Source organism: Sinocyclocheilus anshuiensis, unplaced genomic scaffold (assembly GCF_001515605.1).
Source record: "Sinocyclocheilus anshuiensis isolate Anshui unplaced genomic scaffold, SAMN03320099.WGS_v1.1 scaffold990, whole genome shotgun sequence".
Lineage (NCBI taxonomy): Eukaryota > Metazoa > Chordata > Actinopteri > Cypriniformes > Cyprinidae > Sinocyclocheilus > Sinocyclocheilus anshuiensis.
This window is the reverse complement of record NW_015539926.1, coordinates 559,176-574,317: the sequence shown is the minus strand read 5'-3', so window position 1 is coordinate 574,317 and position 15,142 is coordinate 559,176. Positions and strand designations below refer to the sequence as shown.

Sequence of the window (15,142 nt, the reverse complement as noted above, 5' to 3'; positions counted from 1 at the left end):
GAGACAGGTCAGTGGAAGTTTTTTTTATTTTTTTTAACCGCAAGGTCTAGATACTTGTTTTTAGAAGCTGAATTTCTTTAAACTTGAGCGCCGTGTTTTAGATTGATGTATTATGCGCATAGGCGGAGCGTGTGTAAGGCTTAGCCTTCCCCTGGCCTGGGGACTTGGGGCAAAAATGCCACTAAATTAGACAAAAATGCCCCTGCACAAACAAATTAAATCTATTACGTCTGTTGCTAACAAAATGAATATGAATAGACAGTGTCGATTGCGGCATTAAATTAAGATTTGCTCATGTTGCACCATATTTCATTTTAGGCGTTTTTACGGTGTTCCGCATTTTAACCAATCACACACAATTCTGTTGAGCTTAGGAATGTAATGGCCAATCAGAGGAGTTTAGATGAGTCATCGTTGAAACAGATCAGTTTTGTTGAGTGCGTGTGCGTGTTCGCTGACTGAATACCGGACTCAAATTCTCTCATAATAAACAACAAAGCGCAGATGTATGTACAATGTAAGTAAGAGATTAATTTCACAGTGTATACAGCTTCAGTGATTATAACAATAGTTTTTTTTTGAGCGTGCTTAAACTCGATAGATCAATGTTAGTGATAATGTCACTTTCTATATATAATTTATTCGCTGTTTGAATAACCATGGAAAGGAGACGTTATATAGGCTACTTATCAATTTCTAACGTTTTTATTAAATTGCAATCACGTTAAATACAAATTCAGTCCCATTAAAAAAAAAGTTTTGAAAATTGAAAATTAAAATGAGAGTAAATGATCTGTTTGTAAATTGCTCCAAATAAATTGAAAATGAAAGTTTGAAGCCAACTTTTCATTTGGTTCATTTTGATGGTGCGAATTGAACAAAGAACTGCAAAGGGTTACACGGACCAAGGAAGTGCCTCTTTACCTCAATCAGTTTCTCTCAACACAGGAATTGGAAAACATGCGTTACTTATCTGAAAAAGTACCTTTAAAAGTAATGCGTTACTTTACTAGTTACTTGGAAAAAAAAAGAAATCTTGCATTATTTGTAATGCGTTACCCCCACACTGTTTATAAGGCCACCCAGAGTATGTGCTGTATGTGAGTGTAAGTGTGGTTTCAGTTGTTGTTGTAAATTTAAAATACATTTTAGTATGAAAGTTTTTGGTGAATCATTATTTCTTTGTGAAAATGTTTGTACACAGATTTTATGCACAAATTTGGGTGTACGCATGCTTTGTGAATGAGACCCATTGGCATTTATATTGTTATTGTACTGAAGCCAAAGAAAATATAATGATAAAAAACATTTTATTTTCTCTCTTAGATTTTCTGCAGACTCCTCTTGTGAGTCCCTGGACACCTGTTTGAGAACTCCTACCTTATTTCAGCCAAGAGAAAATCAATGACTAAATTGATATAATAGTTTGCAGATGGTTGTGTGTGAGTGCAGACCTAAAAAACTTCTCTCTGTTAGTGCAGTGATCCCAGTTTTTTGGGTTCTCCACACCAAGCATTGTAAAAATCAACATGACTTAGTTTGAGATTATGTTCTGAGATCATCTTACACACACTAGACATTTAATCAATATTTTCCAAATCTCTTTATAGGTTCTCAAAGATTAAGTCATACATGTAGGAATTTTGGACACAAAATTCGATTTGGACTAAATGTGATACTCTGTTTTGTCTAAATATTCATGTTTTTATTAAGAGGTTATAAACCTATTTTCTTCAAATGGCCATATCAGTATATCTTGTTTTCGATCATCTGAAGTGCATGTGTTTGTACTTAAATGTTTTAAGTTTGTCCTGTTTCCGTTTCGTGTTGCCTGTGAACAGGGATGATGTCACTTTGAGAAAATACAGCAGAAACAATCAAATGACCCAAGTCTCCTCAAGCCTTTCAGACGCTCCTGAGCAGTGACATCAAAGGCAGCAGACAGAGAAACAAGGCCATTTCACACACAAAGAAAGTCTGTCACTGGAAAAACACCTACTGTAATATAATGAAATATTTGTGATGTTAATGTTGCTTGCACAAATGTTGAGAATACACAGTTCATTTAAATGGTCTGTCAATGGTGAGGCTAGCAGGACTATGCTAACTAGCCAAACCTTGAGGAAGTGAATGGCTATAGACTGTGACACGTTTCCACAGTTCTTAACATTGTAAATCTAGTACATTTATAGCACCACAAGATAGAACCACAAAAATGCGATAAGGGTCCATTGATGATGTTTAATTTGCCTTGTATAGTGTACCACATTTCTCTCTGCTGACTGTATCTGTGTTGTACAGAAAGCACAGTTCAGAAGCTTATTTCTGGATATGGTGCAGGGAACTCTTGCCTGACTCTTAAAGGAAGCTGAGGAAGTTCATGCATCACTGGTGCTGAGAATGACTCAGTGATAGTGCAAAAAAGATAAAGGCTCTAGCACTGTGATAAACTAAAAATAGTTTAGTTTGGAAGAAAAAAATTTTGAGGAGAAATGGATTTGATAGAAATGATTGGTTGTTTAAATAACACAAATCCTCTCCAAAGCAGTGACATTGGTTTAAATGTGGTTTGATTTTGTTTCTCATGATTCCTTTCACATTTTTAATGTTACATGTGTATTGATGGGGAAACAAAGTGCTCACCGTCAGGTTTTGGAAAAGCTGTTTGACTGCTTGAACCTCTGTGTCGTTGCTGGGGATTATTCTCAACACTTGATCACTGCAGAAATAAAGCATTGCAGTTTTTGTAAATTATACACTGGCACAGGAATCAAAATACAGGGATCAAGTTTTGACAGTAAATTTTTTTTTGTATGTTTACACACTAGGCTCAGTATTTTTTAAAAGAAATGAATACATTTATTCAGCAAGGATATAAATTAAATTGATCAAAATTGACAGTAAAATCATTTATAATAGTTTTTTTTTCTATTTAAAAAATAAATGCTGTTCTTTTGAAATTTGTATTTATCAAAAAATCCTTAAAAAAGGGTTTCCACAAAAAATTAAGCAGCACAGCTGTTTTCAACATTAATAATAATAATAAGAAATGTTTCTTGAGCAGCAAATCAGCATATTAGAATGATTTCTGAAGAATCATGTGACACTGAAGACTGGAGTAATGGCTGCTAAAAGCTTTGCCATCACAGAAATAAATTACATTTTAAAATAAATTAAAATAGAAAACGGTTATATTTATAATATTTCACAATATTACTGTATTTTTGACCAAATAATGCAGCCTTGGTGAGCATAAAAGGCTTATTTCAAAAGCATAAACAATCTTACAGAACCCAAACTTTTGAACAATAGTGTAAATAATAACCAAAATACAGTGATATTCAAATACTGATTACATATATTCAGATTTTCAGGTATCTACAGTATGAACAACCACACTGAAGAAACCATACTTAAGATGGATATATTATATATGGAAAATCATATATATTGAAGAAAATTAGCAGTCATTGTGAGTCTATGAGATTTTTTGCATGTTATATTGTTAACCAAGCAAAGTCTGTTCACACACCTCTTCTCAACAAGCTGCATGATTTGAAGTTCAATTCATGTGTGCAGCACAAACATGTCAAGCAGAGGTTTAATACTAGGATTCAAGCAATCCTTTGACACTAAGTATGAACATTAGTACCAGTGATTAATGCTAATATTTCCAAGAGCGGCGGAGCCAGCAGACAGTTTTATTGAGCTAGCTGACACATAAAGGCTTCTCTGAGGGTTGTTTTCTCTGAAACGGTTCAAAACACACCAAAGATGACCTCATTACATCACTAAAAGCAATCTGTTATTTTTAGGCTTTGAGTGATACTGACGCTCCAGGTTACATTCTCCTTTTGTTGTGGTCTAATTGTGCGAGCAGCTCCATGCCAGCTCTATCATTACACAAGGAAGCCACAAAACTGGTCTCAGTTCATCATTAAGGACGTCATCTCACACTAATGGCATAAGCAGAGGAAATCGTGCTTGACGCCACACCTGTAACATCTTTGTGTGCGGTATTTTATGTCTTGGACGGTATTTCCCACAGCATCTTTATTGTGTGGTGTCATGCAATATCTGCTTGTGCTTTAAATAAATAATAAACTTCTCCTCAGCTGCAGGGTGCAAGGCTGATTCATGCTCTCATTCGTTTTGCTCACTATATAGTGGACTTCGTGTGGCCCTTTATGTCTGTTATCGAGTTTTTTCTTGGTTATTCCTATTTCCTGACTTCAGCCCTGATATGATATTGTACTGGACTGGAGAAACATCCAGGACCTTCGCTGTCTGATGTCAGCTGGCGATTCAGTCACACACAAGGACAAAGTCTGGCGTTTAGGTTAGTGTGTGAATGTGTGAGGAATGAGATTATGCTCTTTGGCTGATAGGGCAAATGTACTGGGCTTCTTCACACCCTCACATACGTGAAGAGGTGTTGATTGGTGTGTTTTATAGCCCCATGTAAAGCATCCATCTGATGGAATGCAGAAAAACACAATGACTGACCCTATACAGGACAGGAATTTATAGCACCTTACCTTTTAAGAATGCTAACTGATGGCAAAAAAAGCTTGCTTGCTCATTTATTTATTTCTTATCATTAAAATGTTTCCATTTTGATTAAAAAATAGTTTTAATTTAAGGACACATTAAATTGATCAAAAGTGACAGTAAAGACTTACATTATTACAATATATATAGATATATATATACATATATATATATATATAATATATATATAAAATAAATGCTGTTCTTTGAATGTTTGAATTGATCAAAGCATCCTAAAAAATGTGTCACAGTTTCCACAAAAAAATTAAGCACAACCATTTTAAACATTAATAATAAGATGAAATGTTTCTTGAGCTTTGAATCAGCATATTAGAATGATTTATGTGAAGTAATTTTCCATAACAGGACTAAATTACATTTTAAAATGTATTAAATTGGAAAACAAATTGTATACTATTTTAATATATAAATACTATTTTACAATATTACTGCTTTTTATGAAATAAATGCAGCCTTGGTGAGCATAGACTGAAAGTGAAAGAGAGGAAGTCGAATGACATACTTATAAATCTACAGAGAGAATGAGGTTTATTATGAGCCATAAATAACTTGGATGTTTCAGAGCTATTCTTTTTTTAAGCAGCAACATTCCTAATCTCACATCATTGGAGATTTTTCATTGGTCTTAATGAAGTGTCAGGCAACATCCCCCTCAAAAATATCAGTGAAGCCAAAACATCACATCGTAGAATGCACTGTGTTGTTAACATCGTTCAGATTGTGATATCTGTGATATCTCAGAAGACCGCAGGGAGGAAGTGTCCTTTTCATTACACCCTTTCCCTTTATGTTCTGACAGGCCTGCGTTTCCCCAGTTCTCACTCTGACTGAGTTAGCATTTATATTGCTCCCTGACAAGTAGAAAACAAGTATTTTCACCTCTTTTTGAATTGTTTTGCATCTGTGCCTTGAATAATTCATAAACAAGGCTACGAAAAAGAATGGAAGTACAAATACTGCCTAAAATTGATATACCAGTTTAGTTATGAAATTAGGTCTCTAGAGCGACAAAATAAAGTAAAATAGGCATCTTTTGAATCACACTGCTGATGAGAGATCCATAAGCATAGAGTATACTCTTAAAAATAAAGGTGCTTGGCGATGCCATAGAAGAACCTTTTTGCCTGAATGGTTCCATAAAGAACCTTTAACATCTGAAGAAGGTTCTTCAAATTTTGTGGCGAAAGAAGGTTCTTCAAATTATAAAAAGGTAAGAAAGAGATGGTTCTTTAAAGAATCTTTGACTGAATGGTTCTTTGTGAAACCAAAAATGGTTCTGCTATGGCATCGCTGTGAAGAACCTTTTAAGCGCCTTTATTTTTAAGAGTGTACAGCCAGGAAATTTAGTTTGAATATCTGATCTCTGATTGTCATTAACATCAAACCAACTGACAATCTATATAAAAAAAAAAAGATCACACTTATAATGTTTGCCAAAGTGTCAATCAGCGTCCATTATGATCAAGTCCTTTGAACTTCGTGCTTATACCTGTCTATACCAACTGCATATTTTAAGATGTCACCTAAGAAGTGCTTTTCAGCCTTAGCAAAGAAAAAAATCTTGGCCTGCAGAAACTGCTTTGTTTTATAAAGCCGCTGTTGACATAAGAAGAGACAGACAGATCTCTAGTCTTTATCTGTGGAGGCGCAGAGTGCACTTCAATGCTTCAAAACTATTTTACAAACTCCCTCTCGTTCCTACGCCCTGGATTATCGCTAAATGTGAAGCGAGAATCATTTTAACGAATCGGTTCATTCAGATGGTTCTTTTTGAAGGAACCGACTCTATCCATTCAGAGTCACCGCGTGCGCTTTTTACACGTTATTTTTTTATGCAAGCACATAAATATCTAGTTAAAAACATTTTTATTTAACACTATGTATTTGATCATGTTATGTAGACTGTACTGTAGTACAAGTTCAAGAACGTTCACCTGTTCAATAGAACGATTCGTTCGCAAGTCATACTTCGCTCTAATACAAATAGTTTACAAACTTTGAATGAATGAAACACTTACCCGAAGTAGCGGTTGTTGTAGAGGTAAGAGTCGACAGGATAGAGCACGGTGCTAAAAATAATAACACATCCGAGTAAAACACTACTGGACAAGTCTGTGAATGCCATATTAAATTGGTATATAAATAAAAACGGAGCAGTTAATCAGAGGCTGCGCTTTGCTATGGATGCTGAATGGAAATCATCCCAGTGGAAGGAACCGTGAGACTTTTCTGTTCTGGGTGTCCGCTCCCGGGACGATTTCTTGAGGTAGAGGTGTGAAATCATTCATGTGGGAATTCTGGTGCTATCCCGAGTCTTTTAAAGTGCTTTTGGGAGTGTGGTCACGTGATGCGGGGTGTGAGAGGAGTTGGGAACCGAATCCCTGTTTTGGAGTGAGATCAGTGGAAGTGCTCAAGTTTATTAAGCGCGGAATTCTGCCTCGTCAGGGCTGCCTGCAGCGTTAGTTTGATGCCTTCGATGTTGTGGTTTATAATTTTTCAAGTCAAAATATTTAGATACACATTACAAACTATATTTAAATAAGTAGACATAAACTCGTTTTATTAACAGTTATAGTGTCTACAGTAGGCTACACACGTACGTTGATCGTTGAATGTAGGCTAATAATAAACTGAATTGTGCATTTGGATTTTACTTTTTGGAGAAAAACACATTTGCTATGTGTTCTGAAAGGTTATTGTTAGGGGAGACCGTGTATGATTATAACTCTTTTTGTTTCAGCATCTGTAACTCGCTGAATTTTTGAGCTAGAGTAGGCTACACAAACTTTTATTCAAAGCACCCACATTTGTTTACTACAAAAGACACCAATTCAGACCTCTGCAAGAATATCACAGCCAGCCCTTACAAGTTGATGTCAAATACGTGGAGTGCAGCAGTCTACTCCACTGCCGGGGTATATGTTGTAACACTACTGGGGTACATTGTAACAGACAAAATAAGCAAAAACAGCAGCTGCTTCAAAAGCAAGAAGTTGCTTCAAAAATATGTTTATTGAAACAATCTAAAAGAACAATACAAAATAATGTCTCGCTTTCTGTGACTGACCACAGCTCAAATCCACTTTCTGTTTGATGCAGGAGCGTGTGAGTGTATCTGTAAGTTAGACTACTAGAACATTCCGTCCTTAACTGCATTTATGCGAACACTCAACTCCAGCGTACTGAGGTAAAGAACATGTAGATCTAACAAAAAACTGTGTAAAGGTTTGTGTGAAATTTGTGTCTGGTGACAAAACAATGTTTTTAACCCTAGAGTGCAGGCTTAGTGGATCCAGAAACTGCATTGGGCATATTTTACCCACACTTCCATTGGCATTGAGCTTCCAAATGGCTCCATATAGACAACACGAAAGTTCTCAGTTGTATGTAAGTGGATGCTAAAATGTGTTACAACTTACCCCACCCCTGTCATCCAGTGTTTAGCTAGCTGTATTAGCATGTTGGTTTGAAATTAGCAATTTAAAAATGCATCACATTTTGCTTGATAATCTACAATTTATTCTAAAGTTATATGATTTTATCTGCAACAGTTTAAGTACTAAACCAAATGTACCTATGTACGTGCATATACCTATTTACAGCATTGACAACCATTCATATAAGATTGGGAAGGAAGTGGGTAAATAATGAAATTATCATAGGACTCCTTATCCCTGATTGGTGGAAATGGTGTTGTTACAACTCTCCCCAACAACCATACCCGGTCTCCCCTACTAAACAGACATTGCAATGCAGGGTCGATGTTAGAGCATTAGGTAAATGCAAAGGTGATGATTTTACAGTATATTTTGCCAGGCAAAAGAAAGAAAGAACATTGTCTAAGATAGGCTATACATAATTAACTGTGCAACTAGATGTTTACATTTTTTGAAAACGCACACATTTAAGTGTTCTGAATGGTTTTAGCATGTTATGCAAATTTTTGTGGTGTTCAGTGCATTACTGGGTAGTTATACCCTCCTGACAGGGAGGGAACGTTCTCAGAACTTTGGCTAACATTCTGGCAAGGTTCTTTCAAAAGTTATGTACAAATGTTCCTCCACTAACGTTCGTTCAGAGTTATCTGGTCTTTAAATATGTTCTCAAAATGCTAGCACAAAAACAATTATGTTTTATTTCTGCAATATTTTAGGTGGACGTTTGTATAACGTTTTTTTTTTAAATGTTACTAGTCTTATTTTAGTACCTTCAGAGAACATTCAAAAGCAACGTTTCCATAACCTTTGCAAAATTATAAAATGGATTGTTCCCTTAATGTGTACATACAAAAATTTTCACATTTACAAAACTGGATGTTTTGAACATTCAGAGAACATTCAGAAGTAACATTTTCATAATATAGGCTAATGGTAACTTAGCAAAAGGTTCTTAGAATATATTTGGTTAGCTGGGTAGGTGATTGCAGAGAGCCCACATCTGTAAATGTGGCTTAGGTCTGTGCTTCAGTGTAAGTCTGTGTTTTTTTCCCTGCTGGCTTTATAATCGGCCAGGATAAATAAATAAATAAGGCACTGGCCATTTTTTCTCCAACTTACTGTACTATAGACGAAAATAGCATGCACTTTCTCTACCAACCAAGTAGCCTGGTTGAATGGTTATAAGTGCAGATCAAAGTCTGACCGATTGTTTATTCTTTCATTTCATTCTTCCTTCAGTTATCCTATCATCCCAGAGATGGCTTTTAATAGGTAGCAACTGGCATTTGTTTGGAGTAGCACCCTTCAGCTCTTGGTGACTCCCGTTAATTGTAGCTACAGCATTCCTCCGTTTGATTCTGTATTTATCAGTCTGTAGTGCGGTTAAAGGTCTTGAACCAGCAGGGCTTTGTAATTGCATGGCAGCAGCACATTTTTCAAATGCTTCCCCCTGTGTCAACACTCCGCCACCTGTTTTACACCCAATTACTGTGCAACAAATTACCCTCAGACAGGCACTGACAGGAAAGCTGATCCTGGAAAAGCTGCTCCAATGTGGAAAATTAAGACCTTGATGGAGAATTCCTTGGGAACGTGGTTTGTAAAAATATTTAACGAAACTTTAAATTAATATTCTATCATTCTTGCGCTGCACACTTGCTTATTATAGCAATGGCATCTTCTAACTAAGTTCAAAGAAGGCTATTAGCATTTAACAGTGACTTGAATTTCACACTTGCCTTTCACTTTCTTGCTGATGTCCACCATAATTTTTGTCCTCAATATAGCTTGAATACAATTAGCCACCACACTGAAAAGAATCATGAAACTCCTGCGTTCAGCAATAACAAAAATAGCCGTTTACCAGCTTCCCACATGGGCTGCCCAACAGAATCATATTTCTGACCAGTGGTTAAGTTTTGCACTCAAGAAAAACAGCTCTGACGTGTTTTTGAGGAATACGGACAGTTTGAAATACAGTAGCATATTCATGACTTGGTTACTAAAGAAAGCAGATCGTGTTCATGGTTTGTGGAGGACCAGAGACGTTTAAGTAAATAAATAAATAGGGTTGGCGGTTATAGACTGAAGGTGATTTGTTGAAGCCTCTGATTGCAGGGATGCTGTTAGGGACCTTTTGAAACACCTTTATAGCTTTGTGGTAGTAAAAACCAGCCTAAGTAGCCTATACAAGTCCTTCAAGTCTGGAGATTTGGAAGTAGTACTTGATTTTTAACAGCTACTCTCTGAGCATGGTACCAATGTTTGTTCGTAAGTATAGGCTATACTTCCAGACAGATCATGCAGCACTGTGTGGCCTGTTTGGGATTGCAAATGAAATGGCAAACTAAACACTGGTAACAAATGACAGATACACATAAAGAAAATAAATATTTCAACGATTCAGTTCCGATTCCTTCCATGCTGAAAAAAAAAAAAACTATAGAAACCATCAGAGAATTTGTAATGGTTTAACTGGTTATAATGAGAATTGTATTGGTTTTCATGGAAACTGTAATGGTCTCTACTGGTAATTGGTCGCCTATTGGTGGCTTGTTAAAACCACTAAATTCAACAAAATATGTCCCAAAACACACTACAGGAAACCATTTTTAATGTTTTAATGATTAATAGTTGATGGTTTGTAATGATTGTAATGGTATATACAGGTGCATCTCAATAAATTAGAATGTCGTGGAAGATCACCTCCATGCCACGCCGAATTGAGGCAGTAATTAAAGCAAAAGGAGCCCCTACCAAGTATTGAGTACATGTACAGTAAATGAACATACTTTCTAGAAGGCCAACAATTCACTAAAAATGTTTTTTTTATTGGTCTTATGAAGTATTCTAATTTGTTGAGATAGTGAATTGGTGGGTTTTTGTTCAATGTGAGCCAAAATCATCACAATTAAAAGAACCAAAGACTTAAACTACTTCAGTCTGTGTGCATTGAATTTATTTAATACACGAGTTTCACAATTTGAGTTGAATTACTGAAATGAACTTTTCCACGACATTCTAATTTATTGAGATGCACCTGTAGTCAAAACCAATTGAATTTCTGTGATGGTTTTATTGTTTTTTCAGCAGGGTTGAAATTATTCTTTAACTATATGAACAACCAGTCTGTCTTAAGTCTCACAATTATTACTGGTTTAGTAATAGTAGGCTATATGTTTTTGATTTTCTGAAAAGAACAGATTCATTACAGTCATTCGTTTGAGACCACCATGATCACTTAGTTTGTTTTAGTTTCACTTGAAGGAATCATTTTAAAAGATCTCGGAGTCGGACCATTTGCTTGCTGTATGCACTGTAGGCCTACTGTTCATATGTTAAATGAACCTGCTCATAAGAGTCATTCGTATTTTTGATTCAATAAAAAGAACTAGATTGTAAGTGTTCGGGAGTCAGATTACACTGGTTGTGCTGTGATTTTGATTCACTAAAAGGAACTGGCTCATATGAGTCATTCTTTCGGGATTCGGACTGAAATGGTTGTGCTGTGTTTTGAAATCACTACAAATGTTTCATTAAGGGTCATTCGTTCAGGAATCATACTATACTGATCGTGATGTTTGCTTCACGTTGTAGATTGAGTAGCACTGTTGAATGAATAGAAGTAGAAGAAAAACCTCCATTCGAGTATTTTAGTGCATATATCGATCCTCATATGATAACTGTTAATGGGACGAATATCATTCGTTTTGGGTATTTAAAAAAGGGAACCAATTAATTTCAAGTGTATTGTTGCTACTACATCCAAACCCAGTTCATTCACCGACTACTCTTTTTTTTTTTTGTAAATGCCTGACCAAGTCTGAAGTTTTATTTTTTGCTGGTCCCTTTAATCTGCAGCACACATATGTTCCACAGGCATTTATTTGGTGAGATTTTAAATCTATTCATTCTTTTATTGCACACAATATATCTCAATCAAAGTGAAACTTGTGTGAAGTCATTATGTAATAGAAACCAGCAAGTGAATCCCTGGTGCTAAAACATGCTAAAAGGTCACTGTCTCCGAAAAAATGTGAAAGCCGCGGGCGAGAATCAAATGAAAACACATTGGTATCATCTTCAAACAGCCACAATAGGATGATATCATAGTCATGAGGAACAGAGTTGTCATCCCAGGCTGCTGATTTATGGGAGATTGGGCTTTGTTATAGAGTTGCACATTTCTCACTCAAGATCTGTGTCCCATTAAGCTCGAGAGAGAGCTGGTTTGAGAAGAAAATGGATCAGAAAGACAAAACCAGCATAAAATTACCTGTGGAGGGCAAAGACAATTTACTTTCTAGAGAGCCGTCCCTCCCACTCCTCCTACTGATCTTCCCGCTCTAGTGGAGACAGATCTTCTGTCATTATCTGCTGCTGAACCTCAGAAGATGAAAGCAGATAAAAAAAAAACAGAGTTAAGAAAAAGACAGCACAAGATTTCACAATAATTCTTTATGCTCTATATAGGAAAGTTACATGTTTGGGACCCTCTATATAACATATCTTATTCCCACCACTGGGCATATCTTGATTTATATCTTGGCTGTTGTGTTTCAGAGAGTGATATATGCACCTCACCTTATGGATTATATTCCATATTTTGTTGTTGCAAATTCTGCTGTTGCTAATTTGTCACCAGGATAATGCAAAAATGACTAAAGAGACTTAATAAAATGTGTTGAAAACTTGTAATGTTTTACATAGTATGCCATTGCAAAATTACTTTTGATAAAAAAATGGGAACAAGAACGTACCAGTAAAAATTATGAAAAATAGAAATACTTATAAAAATATAAATATTTGTAGCAAATATAAAATGCATTGCTAGCAAATAAACAAACAAACGAATGATTTAATGGATAAATAAATACATGCATACATACATTTTGACAGAGTAAGTAAAAATCTGACCCAGCTTAGCCAAATAATCAGAATTCAATTTTTTGCTGCTTATGATCTATCATACAGACTTAAAGGTGTTTTTAACTTGGGCCGGAAAACTTCACCTTGTTTTGTTCCGCAAGCATTAGTCGGGCTATATTTGTTCAAGACCTGGCTTTCCTACTGTTGTTTTTGACCTCCAATTGAATCCATACCAGAGCATGAAAATATTCACGGAGGCAGGATGTGAAGAGATGTTTATGTGTGTGTAGATGTGATCATTTTTGTTATGACCTGCAGGAACTATAGTAAGCGTGTGTTATTTTATCTCGGACACCTCTACTGGATTCTGAGTGTAATCCTGAGATACTTGAAAGATTAAACTGACAGATCTGTATATAAAATAAGCAAAAAGATCACACTTCTTTTTCTCAGGCAGGGAAGGAGATTTACTGAGCTCGTTTTAAATAAGTGTCATCAGTCTTGTGTGACTGAAGAAATTTAGTGTGTTAAACTTGCCCTCAGACTACTGGAATAAGATGTGGGGTGAAGTGAACTGAGACAGAAATATGAATTTGAAGAAACATGCCCATATTTATATAGCACTTTATCTGTCATAGCCCTGAAAATGTTTTTTCTTCAGTCATGGGTCAGATAAATTCCACGTCAGATGTTTGCAGATGTCGGAGATGGGGTTGTGTTAAATGTAAAATAAGGGCATTGTTTCAGAGGGAAATGTGATTCTGTCATTCTCTGTGATACAAAGAAAAAAAAAAGAATTTGTGGGAGAGAATTTGTGTAAGGATTTATCATGATACTATACTAAATAAATTATTAGTGCTGTCAAATCGATTAATTGTGATTAATTACATCCAAAATAAAAGTGTATGTTTACATAATATATGTGTGTGTACTGTGTATATTTCTATAGAAATACACACACATACATGTATATATCTAAGAAATATTTACACACACACACACATACATTTTGGATGTGATTAATCGCGATTAATCGATTTGACAACACTAATTATTATTATTTTAAAGGCTAACAGTATAGATAATAATAAGCATTATAACCTGTATAAAGTTTTGACAAGAATAACTTTTTTGTCAGATTTAATGCTTTTTCTGAGATTCAGTAGAAAATATATGTGCATATTTCTGACCACTTGAACATACACACATTTGTTTTTCTATTATGGTGGGGACTCTATTGACTTCTGTTGTTTTTATACACAGCTAATTAAATTTTCCATCCATTAACCCTCAGTGAATCCCTGCATTTTCATTTAGACATTATTTAGCATGTAGCATGCCTTTGTGGGGACTGTTTGCTTGAACAATCAATGCTGCTTGTGAGTGCTGTTCAATGAGAGCTGTTTTATAAGGGTTTTAGATGTTCTCTCAATTCCTCCTTTCCTCTCTTCATCTTACAGAAGTGACAAAGCTGCCATCTTCTGGTCAGGACTGATAATGAGTGTAGCATTACAGAATTTACAGGTTCCTATTGTATTTGGACACTTAAAAGTGAATAGATTTAATTTCATGAAAAAATAAACCTACAATAAAAATTCTAATCTAGTGGCATCTTCAAACAAATCAAGTGGCATCTTCAAACAAATTAGGCTATGCTAGAGTACATCTAACTTAATTTAATATGAGCGGCGCAGGCGCAAAGCTGACCTCATACGTCATTCCCCCGGAACTGCTTCCGTTTTACAACAGTGAGCGCAAGCTAGATTAAAGTGATTATTACGTTTTGAATATGGATATTTTTCTTACAAAAACGCATCGATTCGCTACAGGAGGCCTTTGTTCACCCCCCCGGAGCCGTGTGAGACACTTTATTTAATGGAAAAGTGCTTTTTATTTCACGTCTTTTGGACATAAGCAATGCAACACCCGCTGAGTACAACGATAGAGATTGAAAGATCAAAGACAATTTTTAATATAACTCCGACTGGATTCGTCTGAAAGAAGAAAGTCATATACACCTAGGATGCGGGGGGGAGTAAAACGCAGCCTAATTTTTATTTTTGGGTGAACTAACCCTTTAATGACTTGATTAGCTGGATCAGGTGTGTTTAATTATGGTTGCATCTAAACTGTGCAGGGCTGTGGCCCTCCAGGAATGGAGTTTGACACCCCTGATTTAGGGGGTCTGTTAAAACTCAATGGGCTCAGGGGAGGGAAGAGAATCCCGCTGTTATAGCTATAACTTTAAATATAAAGTATTTATA

The 15,142-nt window shown here is 35.7% G+C and overlaps 1 protein-coding gene across 1 annotated transcript in view; it reads right to left on the bottom strand.

Moving 5' to 3' along the window:
* Positions 1–6,877, bottom strand: part of LOC107686690 (carboxypeptidase A6-like) — a 34,740-nt gene extending 27,863 nt beyond the window's left edge. Inside the window, exons 1-2 of the mRNA XM_016483784.1 lie at positions 6,591–6,877; positions 2,644–2,719 (exon numbers count right to left, since the gene is read on the bottom strand). Coding sequence (XP_016339270.1) covers positions 2,644–2,719; positions 6,591–6,697 — 183 coding nt within the window. The 5' untranslated portion in view covers positions 6,698–6,877. The remainder of the gene's footprint in view (positions 1–2,643; positions 2,720–6,590) is intronic.
* Between the last annotated feature and the right edge of the window lie 8,265 nt (positions 6,878–15,142).